The sequence below is a fragment of the Macrotis lagotis genome, chromosome 4 (assembly GCF_037893015.1).
Source record: "Macrotis lagotis isolate mMagLag1 chromosome 4, bilby.v1.9.chrom.fasta, whole genome shotgun sequence".
In the NCBI taxonomy this organism is placed as follows: domain Eukaryota; kingdom Metazoa; phylum Chordata; class Mammalia; order Peramelemorphia; family Peramelidae; genus Macrotis; species Macrotis lagotis.
In genome coordinates this window covers 118,247,297-118,260,054 of record NC_133661.1, presented here as the reverse complement: position 1 = coordinate 118,260,054, position 12,758 = coordinate 118,247,297, and the positions used below count along the sequence as shown (strand labels likewise).

Sequence of the window (12,758 nt, the reverse complement as noted above, 5' to 3'; positions counted from 1 at the left end):
TTTGTCAGCCTGGCCATTTTCTGAAACAACAAACAAATTGTAACCACTTCCTTCATAAGAACTATATTCTATAAAGCCAAAACAAAGTGGAAGATCCTGCAAATACTTAGAGGAGTCTTTTTTTGGTCTAAGATGAAAAAAAATTCACAATGCTTGGAGTCTTTCCATTTAACTTTGGCTAAGCTGATCTAACCTATGAATTAAGTAGGAAGAAATATATTTTAGATTCTTATAACTGAGAGGTAGATGGGGTTATCTCACACAGGTTTCAAATGAAAACAATTCAATTGTTGTTTAGATGCCTAATATACAACCCTCATCTTGAAGCAAGCAACACTGCTATTTTTAATGAAAAAGATAGTCATTTTTTTAAAGGATAGTCTTTTAATTGGAGAGAAAGGGCCTAATCCAGGATGATAAAGAAAGGAGAAATATTTGAAATACAAAGATATAATAAAGCAAATATCATTTGTAACTAAAACAAATCTTACCCTCCCCTATGCAAAGGGAAATGTTTGGAATAAAGGGACAAATTAATCACTTTAGATTATGTAAAAACCATGAAATTATTCATATTTTCCTTAAATAAATGTTAAATTTAATTCATTAATGAAATTTTCAAAGTTTCTTAGTCATCAATCACATCATATGACCAATATCATACAGTTAGGTCATTCAACACACGATGATCAACAGTGTCCAATCAGCAGCACTTAACCAAAACATGCTCAGAAGGGAACTTATTAATATTCATTATTTTCTTGATGCTATGGTGAAAAAGAAAGAGGTATCATGTTGCTTCTGAGAATATTTCTTCAAGAACTTTTAAGGCAATCTAACCATCTGGAATAGATCTGAAAAGTTTCCATGAAAAAGTAGAAGATTTGGAAACTTAACTTAATTTCCCACATATTTTAATAAGAGGCAATAGCAAACTTATATTTTTAGAGATGTTCATCATTTTATAAAACAAAAGGTTAGTATGTACTAAAAATGTGAGACCCACTGCCATTCTTTGGGCTCTCATCTTTAACCACAGAAACGTCAGAAAGCAAGCAGGTAAAGTCAATATCTAAAAGAACTGTTTCCAGACACAAAAAAACTGTTATATACTAATCAATCATTACAAGATCTTCAAGTGAATTTAGCAGAAGGCAAAAGTGAATCCCTGTTTTGTCAAAAGTCAAAGAAATTTCTTTGTTTCTTGTCTATAAAATGCAGTTGTTCAAGCACATTGTATATTGTTTTCATTTATTTTTTTCTCTACAAAAATTTTCATCTGGGGTGGATAAATCTGATGTTGTATGCCATTTTTGATGAGAAGCATATGGGTAATGATTATATCAACCTTATTTTGAAACTTTACATTTTAAAAAGTGAATTCATATCTTTTACAATGTTAATAAGAGGAAAGGGAGACAGTCTTCAGGTCTGTACCAATCACAATTAAGATCCTCTGCTGCTTAACTTTTGAAATGTGCTCCTGCCATGTATGTGGTAAAAAGAAATAAAAATCAAAAATTAAAGATTAATAGTTTTTTTAAGATCAAATTTAGCCAACTTATGAGTTGACTCCTTTCCATTTCATATCCACATGTAAAAAGATAAAGCATTTTTAAGTGGATAAAACTATGTTGACACATCTGGTATCAATAAAATTCAACCCAACATACTATTGGCTGGCATCCCAGCATTCATTATTTTGAACTGCTGCTGTCTCTTCTGGGTTGCTTTATCCCCTTCCACCTCATAATATGCCAGAAAACACAGCCTGCCTTTCAGCCCTAGACTGAACTTGCTCTTAAATTTGGAAATTTGCTTTCTATTAGGTGACACTGTATCCTGGTTTCAGACATGGCTGCTGCTACCATGACTACTGCACATGTGGCAAATTTTGTTAATCACTATGTGTTTCTCAATGAACAAGTGAAATAGCCTAGTAACTCAAGTTTTGAAAAGGCTATTCAAGATGGTTTGGTGACAGTAGCTGAAAAACTCTGTACAACTACTAAAGAAATATCATCTATAAACAAACCTGTGTCACTTTGAGTCTTTAAAAAATAACTTAGGGAGGGAGAAATCTGATCTTTGACTCTACATAGAGTAATATTGGTCTTTCTCAAAAGCATAGAGACAAACAGAACACTAGAGCTATAAAGAACCATATAGTCTGCCTTTTTCATTATGTATACTGGGAACTTAGGGCCAAGCCAGTGATAAGATTTCTTCATGGACATTCAGCTAGTTACTAAAAGAAGCTGGTCTTGAACCCTGCTAATGGTTCTTTTTATTAAACTGTATGTATTAATAACAGGGCTTCATGTAAGTACTGATAACATGGCAAAAATAGTACATGGTCACCTGCCCTATATATAGTATTCATGATTCAATAAACTTGGCTTTAATTTTTGACTTTTCGAAGTAAAAAAATCTTAATCTTTTAGCTTCATTTTCCCATTCAGGTCAGCCTTGGACCTGAGTTTTTAAATTATCACCTTTTGGGGCAGCTAGGTGGCACAGTGGATAGAGCACCGGCCCTGGAGTCAGGAGTACCTGAGTTCAAATCCAGACTCAGACATAATTACCTAGCTGTGTGGCCTTGGGCAAGACACTTAAACCCATTGCCTTGCAAAAAAACAAAACCAAAAACCCTAAAATAAATACATAAATAATCACCTTTGAACCTACTCCAGTTTCATTTTATCTGTGTTAACATGTGGTTGCAACAATAAAAGGCTTTGATACTGATACAAAATTCTCATGGTTTTGCACAAGGGCAGAATAATGTTTTCTATTTTATTTCTAATTCTGCTCTCAGTGCCCAGCAATTTGTTAGCAACAGCTGTCCATAACACCGCCTAAGTTCTAACAGCCATTCAAAAGCAAGCTTCAAAAAGCATGAAAAAGGCATGACTCCATAAGCAAATTAGGTAACTATATCTGCTGTTTGCGTAATTATGCACTTAAAAGTCAAAAATATTTCAGGAACTTTTTCTAGGGATCCTTAGTTAGTTAGTTAACTAATATGTTAGTCAGTTAGGAACTAGCTGTTCTAAGATTCAGACAAAGTGTCTACTGAGACTAAGGGGTATTTGCAAGACCAAAAGTCTAGCTAGACTCCTCAAACTTAAGGAATTTATCATAAAGGGCCCTATAACCCAATAACAAAAAAAGTTCAAGACAAAGACCTAAGAAAGAAGTTACCCTCAGCAGATTTCAGTTGCAATGAAACAAGGAAGTAGAACCTGAAAATATAAGTATGAAGTTCACATTGAGAAATGTTTTAATGAAAACAATAATTGATTTTTAATTTGAAATGTGAACACACAAATAATAAATAGTGAAGAAGTACCAAATGACTGGAAATTTCTCATTTAGGTAATAAGGGGAAAAACTCCTAGAAATTGATGAATAATTTTAGTCAAAGGCAAAGAGGAAATGCCAGGCAGGTAAATGGTATTGAAAAAGAAAATAATTTCAATGAGTCATTAAATAATATTCCAGACAATTCAGATCATCTAAAAAGTTAACCATTCCATTGAATAGAAGCAGAATCCCAGAGAAAAGAGAGTAATGGCAAAAGGAAGGAAAAATTGCAGAATGATTTTCCTTACATGTTTAAAAGTATTATATATTTATATAAGAAAGAGGTTAAATAAAAGAAAGTAAAAGCACTGTCTTACCTAGTACATTGCCTGGAGGTACTTCCTGTAGATTCTCTAGTTCCCTTCCCATCAGAAGGTAGAGGTTTTCCAAAGTACAACAAGCCATATGAGGAACTGATGGAAGATCATCTGAAGAAGCTGAAAAGCCCGAAGGTACCTGGTCAAAGAGAATGACTGATTGTAAATATGCATTTTATAAACTAAGAATGATTTCTAGGGGCAGCTCAGTGGCACAGTGGATAGAACACCATGCTGGAGTCAGGAGTACCTGAGTTCAAATCCGGTCTCATAGACATTTAATAATTACCTAGCTGTGTGGTCTTGGGCAAGCCACTTAACCCCACTGCCTTGCAAAAAAAAAAAAAGATTTCTATAAAAAGTGAAAATATACCCATACCAATCAAACAACAAATTATGTGTAAAGAATCATGCTAGAAGCAAAAAGTAATGTAAAGAAGTCAACAAAAACCTTGAAGATATTATAACATGTTTAGGAAAACAAGATGCATTCATATAAAAAGACAGCTTAAAAACATATGACAATAGAGAACTAGGTGTGATACAAATAATTAATTCTTCCATCAAAGGATGACTGTGACCTGATAGGAATAGAAATGATAAAGGAAAGAATAATAATAGAGATAGGAAAGGATCATAAAGTATGAATAGAAGTCAGATGGAGAGAGGGAACAAGGTCAGTCTTACAGTAGGTTGTAAAAGTCTGAGCAAAGAGATACTGCAAACAATGAGCAAATAAACACAAAACATATCCCATGAAAAGTGAGTATAGCATTCTGGTCAGAGCAGAGGGAAAGTTTTTTGAATAATGAGACTTAAAATTCTAAAGAAAAATTGCAGCCTTATGTCCAAGGACCTCAAGCTAAGAAATCTAACTTCAACTTGGAGGGTTGATTCTACAGGAAGATTCTGAGCAGTGAATTAACTTGATTAAAGTTGTAAATAAAAGATGCCACATGAAGTCATGATTTTGGGGTTGATATTGGGTCAAGGCAGATGGCTAAAGCCAGAAAGTCAAAAGAACCATTAGTCTAGACAGATTGTTAAGAATTTTTAAATAGTTAAAGGTTTGCAAAGCATTTTACAAAGGCTGCCTCTTTTTAACCTCACAATAACCTTGGGCGGGGGGAGGTGATATTATCCCCACTTTACAGATGAAGAAACTGAGGTAAAATGTAGGTTTAGTTTCTTGATCAGAGTTACATGGCTAATAAGCATTTGAGGAAAGTTTTGAACTCTGGTCTTCCTGTTTCCATGTTCAGAAAATATTCTTTCTCTAGTTGCCTAAGAAAGAGGAATTCCCAAAAGTCTGTTGTGTAGGTAAGTAATCCCATTTCAGTCTGTAAGCTTATATAAAGCAGGAAAGTACGAAAAGAAAAAAAATAAGATAACTAAGTACAGGAAAACAATATTTATTTCCCTGAGTAGTCAACCCACATGCATGGCAACCATATATACTATATACATATATACTCCCTCCCTCTCCTCCAGCTGCCTGTGCCATTACCTGTGACTTAACCTTTGAAGTTACTATTTTCCAATTACCAATAACCAATTATTAAATTAGGACTAAGGCTTTTTCTTATTCCTCATTCAAGGACCAGCCCTTTTCGTAAGCCCCTGTAAATCAGTCAGTATTTGAAGGAGACGGCTGAGGGGTAAGATTGCCCAGCTCCTTTGGGAACATGCTCCCTGATCTTGGTCTGGACCCAACCTGAATGAATTTTAGCCTCAAAATATCAAGTCTATGTCCCAGCACCCCTCCACTGGAATCGAGGGCAATTCAACTCATGAAGGAAAAAATCAATCAGAGTGGTCTGGGTAGAGATGGATTCCTTTGTCTAGACTGCTAGAGACGGCTAAGTCTCATGATCAAGCCATGTTCTCAGCAGGAGGAGTTGAAGTTTTCAGCCCACTCCTCTTTAACTGTTGATTTTCACCTGTCAGGGGCACTTCCTTTTCCAAAGATATTTAAGCATTCAGTGATCTCCATGGCTTTGTCTTGGTTACTGAAATCACTGAGCATTAATTTGTTGATTACTAGGTTAGCTTAATTAATAAGTTGATTCTCTTTTATTTATCTCACTTTCTATCTACTAATAATGTAATTTAAAGGTACCTGGCTATTTACATGTTACCTCTTCCATTAGAATCTGAGTTCTTTGAGGGCGGGGTGTTTTTTTTAACCTTTCTTTAAATCCTCAGCACATTGCTTGGAAAAGAGTAAATACTTAAAAAATGCTTGTTGACTTGATTTTTTTTGTGTGTGTGAACATACATATACATGACATGACCCTGTGCATACAAAGGGGGAAATAAACAAGACAACCCATGCATACCTATCTGTACCATTCCTATGGATGGGGGTCCAAAGAAGCTAAACACAGGATTCATGAGTCTAAAAGGTGAAATTAATTTAATTAGACTTGTATTATCAAATGCTTACTCTGCAAGTTACTGTACTAATGTGAAGATATAAAGACAAAAATGAAAACATTCTCTTTGGAGGAAACAAAATAAACATAAGGTAATAAATATATGGAGGTCAGAATGGGAGAAGGAAGGAACTAGGGTAGAGACTAACAACTAAGTAAATAAGGAAAGGTCTTGCAGGAAATAGAAATTGAGCAGTCCTTGGAACTATGGATTTCCTAAGACAGAGGTGAGAAATGAGAGCATTACAGGCATGAGGGCAGTCTGTACCAAGAGAAGTCAGGAGAGTGCACAAAAGAGAGCAATGTACAGTCTGGAAGGATCAATTAGGGTAAAATTGAAAGAGCTTTAAAATGCCAAACATGAATTTATATTTGGTCCTGGAAGGAGGAAGCCATAGAACTTCTTGGGTATGAGAGTGAGAGTTAATCAACAAGATCCTATTAAGTATTTATCATATAGTAGGCCTTGTATTAAGGAGTTAGTTTTATTTTTCTACTACGCAGGCCACACAAATTATATATTATCTGAATTTCCAAGAATATTTTTTTAGTAGTTCAGGCAGACATTGATGCTGCAATATTACCAAAGTAATAGGAAAGGGAGTCATAAGCTTTGTAACATCTGATCAAGATTTTTAAACAAATGAGGCAAATTTCCAGCTTTCAGACATCAATGTGAAAAAAAGGTTTTTGCAATTATATCATAAAATATATATGTAAAACTAAAGCAGCAAGATAATCACAAGTGGGTTTTCATAAATCTCATCACCTCATATTTAACAATTCAAAAAGTATGATCACACACACACACACACACACACACACACACACACACACACTCTTAAAGAGTTTTTTGCTAAATTAAAATAAGTAAAAAAACAAGAGTTCGGGGCAGCTAGGTGGCACAGTGGATAGAGTACCGGAGTCAGGAGGCCCTGAGTTCAAATTCGGTCTCCGACACTTAATAATTACCTAGCTATGTGGCCTTGGGCAAGCCACTTAACCCCATTGCCTATCAAAATCCTAAAAAAACAACAACATAAAAAAAAAAAACAAGAGTTCTCTAATTTATGTTATAATTTAAGGGATCAAACAAATACAAATAAAATGCTTTCAATACAAAAATAAAATCAAGATCATTGTCAGGACTCATATTAAATTGCTACTTCCATCCCCCCACATTCCTTTACCTTTTCTGCCCTACAGACTCTGGGCTACTCAAGCCCAGGAATCAGTTACTAACAAGAGGAAACTTATAAAATTGTCTGGGTGATCTAGAACTTTGACTCAGCATTAAGATGACCTGACCTGACAGTGACTTGTGCTTCCTATATATGCTTCTTTCACAGTCCCTTCTAGGTATGAGACAGGAATAAGGTATGCTCCTTACTCATTACCTTTCTACCTACAAATAAAACATACAGGTTGTTTTTCAAAAGTACAATTATCTTATGTATCCTTTATCTCTGTTGTTCTCAGATCCCAAAGTATCTGTCCAGTGATATCCCTAACTCAACTTTGAGACTGTAAGCATTGTTAGTTGCATCACCATGACTTTATAATGCCTGCTTTAATCTCAGTATACAAAGAGTTTTTCCACATTTTCCTACATGTCATGGTAACAATAGGTTTTGCTGGTAATTTGCTCTGTAGGTAGTTTCCTTCTTTTGTTCTTCTAAAGTACAACAGATCAGGGCAGCTAGGTGGCGCAGTGGATAGAGCACGGGCCCTGGAGTCAGGAGTACCTGAGTTCAAATCTGACCTCAGACACTTAATAATTACCTAGCTGTGTGGCCTTGGGCAAGCCACTTAACTCCACTGCCTTGCAAAAACAACAACAACAACAAACAAAACTCTAAAGTACAACATATCCATTCAGCAAAAAAATTCTACAGTTCAGCATTAAAATGCCTTAGATTTAAATGCAAAATTGCAGTTGCCTAACATAGGTGTCTTTTTGTTCTAACAAGACTAACAAGGAGAGATAAGCAACCCTGGCCACATCTGAGTCAAACTTATGGAAGAAATTTAATACTGGCTTGGAGTGAGGCTAATGTGTGTCCTGATGATGGTACCCATTTCCAAATTCAAGGCTAACTTTTTAGAAACAATATAGATCTCAATTTTTAGTAGATTCAAAACTAATTTGAGACATTTGGAAAGAAAGATCACACATATTATAAGTCTAGTCTCAATTCTTACCCTTTGCAAAAATTCAACAGGATCATATTTGGGTCCCAAGACAAAAATTTTTTGTCCTCTTCGAGCCACACCACTAAAGACACGAGCAAAAGCAATGAAAGAATCTTTGTCCTCTGCTTCCTGTATCACAGGTTTTAAGGTGATATTCTCAACAGGACTTGTCAGTTGCTCTTCGTCTAATTAAAGAAAAGAGGTATAAAATATGATTTGTATTATCAAGAAAAGGTAGGGGAAGAGTAAAAGGAAATGGTAACTATATATTTTGATCAATCATGAGGAAAGAAATGTTAAGAAAAAGGGGGGGAATGCTAAGAAAAAAAAGTAAAAGGGTCTAATTAGGCTAAGAGAATCAAAGGATGATCTAAGTTTGGAAAGGGACAAAAGCAGGAGCAAATGCTTTTAAAATGATTTAACAAATCCCAACTTTGCATGCAGAGTGAGGTTGGTGTTTACAGCCTATTACTAATACCCCACAAGTCAAGATTGTGCATTTCACTTTTTAAATAACCACAGTGGTCATACACAAATGAAGAGAGATGGACAATATATGGCAAGACCACTAAACTCGGGAGTTCTGATTCCACCACTCACAGTGTCACTTAAGAAAGTCCCTGTCCTTTCAAAACCTCAGTTTCTTCAACTCTAGGATGAAGACATTTATACAGGATTGTCAGGATCAAATGAGATAGTTTATAGAAGACTTCTTTACAACTGAAATGCTATGCTTTGCATTATTTTAAAGACTTGTCATCTCATTGATGAAGCTATTTCCTCCATGGAACATGGATTTCAAGCCTTCTATGCCTTAGTAGATGCTTTTTCCAAATTGAAGTAACTAGAAAAATGCACCAGGCTATCAGTCCTCTGATGATATGTTTCTCTGAACTTGGTGAAGCTGATGCATGCTAATGCCTGCCAGAAATGAAAGTCTCTCAAAACCATTCTTACTGGACACAACATGTCAAATCTTGTACAATGCCTTCAGGAGCCCAGGGCCACCTCCCTGACCAAGATGAGGCATCAGAATATATCTTTAGTAGAAGTTGCATGTAAGGACTATTTTATTTCCAAATTAGTCTTTTCAACCTATGGGAGAAAAATAGTTAACCCCACAAACTCTCTTAGAGATAGAGTAGAAAAACAACAATACTTTTTGTCTCTTCTTTCTTTGGGCAGATTTCAGATACATTTCCAACAAGGGTTGGTTCCAATGGCATTTGTCCCTGAGCAGCAGCCAGCTTTTCAGCATGCCTTCGTCTTGCAACCTCCCGCCTTTGAGCAATTTCTTCTGGAGTTAGAGGCCTGCATAGCATTACAAAATTGATAATATTTGGAAACAACATGAGACTTCTAATAAAACCAGACAAAGAAACAATAGTTGTTATTATAGCATGTGAGGTAGTTAAAAAAATCCCAGCTATTTACCAGCAAGTTTTTTTCAGAAGCAAAGGATGTAGGGGTGGCTAGGTGGCATAGTGGATAGAGCACTGGCCCTGGAGTCAGGAGTACCTGAATTCAAATCCGGCCTCAGACATCTAATAATGGCCTAGCTGTGTGACCTTGGGCAAGTCACTTAACCCCCCCCCCAAAAAAAGTGAAGGATAGACTTCTCAAGTCATCTCAAAGCTTTTTTAAAGGCTCTTTTGTCAATATATATGTTTGAAATTTGATGTGGTAGTTACCTGACGCCCAGACCATATAGTTTTAGATGATACCTAAAGTGGTACTTTCTCTGGGTCCTGATCCCACATAAGGACTCAACAAGGTAATTAAGTTTCATGAGCCCAAGAAGACCTTTCACAGAGGATGAAGAACCTTCTAAAGGATTCAGGAATTTGTAGTAGCCACCAAGGAGGCACTGGATGATTTGCTGGTAAGAACTCTTTATTTGGAATCAGAAGACTTGGGTTAGAATTTTGATGGTTTTGACAGTAGCACTTGTGGGACTTTGCATAAATCACTATTATCTAGAAAATGAGGAAAATAATAGTTATGCCAACCTCATTCCCTCACAAGTTTAAGCACTTGTATAAACATTAAAGTGTCACATAAATATAAACTATTGCTACTGATAAATCATCAATCAGCAGAGAAATAATCTTAGTATAAAGTAAAACTTGGTTTTCTTATCTCCCCATCAATCAAAAAATTAAGGAAAGAAAAAGAAAAAACTATCATGATCAGTTACATCATTAGAGTTCTGAGGGGAGGTGGTCAAGTCAAGATTAGGGGTCAGAACTCAAAGGGTGAAGTGAAATTATTATTATGATAATAATAAAGTCAGCTTATGAACTGACTTAATTCAATTTAAAAATATTGAGTGCCTAATAAGTACAAGATTCTGTTATATATCCAAAAGGGAATAAAAGGAAAAAGCAAAATATGGTACCTTGCAGAACTTAAAATTTAGGAAGAGAGATCAGACAAGTAAACAAATACCTGTAATGCAGAAGGGAACATGAAAGTATGACAAGGGAGCTACAAAGGGATTCTCTTTCTCTATCTTGGAAAAAAACCCTCACTTGATCCTTCCCTGCTAACTATATTTATTCTATATCTCTTCTGCCCTTTTGGGTAAACTCCTCAAAAAACCTGTCTACAATAGTTTTTCATTTTCTCTTTCTCTCTTAAACCCTTACAAACTGACTTTCAATGTTATCATTTCACAGAAACTGCCTTTTCTGCTTATTAATAATTTCTTACTTGCTAAATCCAATGATCTTTTCTCAATCCTTATTCTCCTTAACCATTCTAATCACAGATGTCCCTCTAGACATTCTTTTCTTCCTTTACACAACTTCACTTGATAATCTCATCAGCAACTGGAGATTTAGTTACATTTCTTTGTTGATGATTCTCAAATCTAGCTATCCTGCCCCAGTCTCTGAATTCCAACCTCACATCTACTAATACTTTTCAGACATCTTGAATTGAATGCCTAAAAGAGATCTTAAATTTGGCATGTCCAAAACAGAACTCTTTTTCTTTCCCCCTAAATGTCCACCACACACACAGAATTTTTCTATTACTGTAGAGTCACCCCCCAGTTCCTCAGGCTCACCACCTAGGAGACATATCCTTGCTGCCTCTCACCTCCTGTATCAAGCTTTATTCAATGTTAATTTCTGCTTTGCAACATTTCTGAAACATGCTCTCTTCCCTCCTCCAGCATTGCTGCCACTACAGGGCAAGCTCTCATTAACTCCTACCTCAATTATTGCAAAAGCCTGTTTCCATTAGATTTTCTATGATGGGAGGGGGAAGTTTCTCATTACTCTTGATGCAACCTTCACTCATTCACTAAAGAGATTTTCCTAAAATGCAAGTCTGATCAAGTCATCTTTCCCACCTTAAACTCCAGTGACTTCCTGTAGTTTCCAGGAGCAGATAGAAAATGCTTTGTTTGCATTCAAAGCTCTGTATAGCCTAGCCCCTCTCCTATCTTTTCAGTCTTCTTACACCTTATTTCTTGTTATCTACTCTTCAATATGGTGCCACTGGTCTCAACTTTTTATAGAAAGCCTTTCCCTACCCTCTAAATTCTAGTGCTTTTTCCTATTTATTCTATATAAAACCTGATTATGAAGTGAAAGTGATGAATAAATTTATAGGATTAGACTGACAGATGGAGTGCCTGAAGAACAATGCACAGAGCTTCACAATATTGCATAGGAGGCAGCAAAATTAAAAAAAAAAAAACCAAACATTTCAAAGAAAAAGATCAAGTAAGCAAAAAATGTCTGATGAGGCTTTGTAATTAGCTAAGAAAAAGAAGGAAAGTGAAAGTGAAAGGTGAAAGATATACTTAATTGGATGTAGAATTTTAGAGAATAGGCAAAAAGGCATAAGGTTAAATGAGTTAAAAGAGCAATGCAAAGCAAAAGCAAAAGCAATAGAATGGGAAAGAGATCTCTTCTAGAAAATTAGAAATATCAAGGGAACATCCCATGCACAAATAGGCATGATAAAAGACAAAAATGGTAAGAACTTAACTAAAAGTAGAAAACATTAAGAAAAATGGCAAAAATATATATTAGAACTATACAAGAAAGACCTTATAATCATTAATAACCATAGTGCAAATATTGTTGTAGTCAGACATAGTGGAGAATGGAGTCAAGTGGGCCTTAGCAAGCACTGCTAACAATAATGCTAGTGAAGATGATGGAATTCCAAGGGAGCTATTCAAAATCCTAAAAGATGCTGCTGTTAAAAATGATGCACTCTATCATGGAAATAAATGTAAAGACTATCAGAATGCTTTCTGTTGGGGGGACGGCAGGGAGGGAGGGGAAAAACTGTAAAATTCAAAACTACCAAAAACATGATCGTAGAAACTACTATTGTTTATAATTGGAAAACAAATAAAATATTTATATTAAAAATGATATACTCAATATTCCAGTATATTTCAAACTCAACAGCTGCCATTTGACTA

At 35.5% G+C, this 12,758-nt stretch overlaps 1 protein-coding gene across 2 annotated transcripts in view; it reads right to left on the bottom strand.

Moving 5' to 3' along the window:
* EFL1 (elongation factor like GTPase 1) overlaps nucleotides 1–12,758 on the bottom strand; it is a 202,547-nt gene that overhangs the window by 118,092 nt on the left and 71,697 nt on the right. For both annotated transcript variants that reach the window (XM_074233988.1, XM_074233987.1), the window contains exons 13-15: nucleotides 9,471–9,622; nucleotides 8,321–8,496; nucleotides 3,684–3,822 (exon numbers count right to left, since the gene is read on the bottom strand). In XM_074233988.1, the coding sequence (XP_074090089.1) occupies nucleotides 3,684–3,822; nucleotides 8,321–8,496; nucleotides 9,471–9,622 (467 nt within the window). The remainder of the gene's footprint in view (nucleotides 1–3,683; nucleotides 3,823–8,320; nucleotides 8,497–9,470; nucleotides 9,623–12,758) is intronic.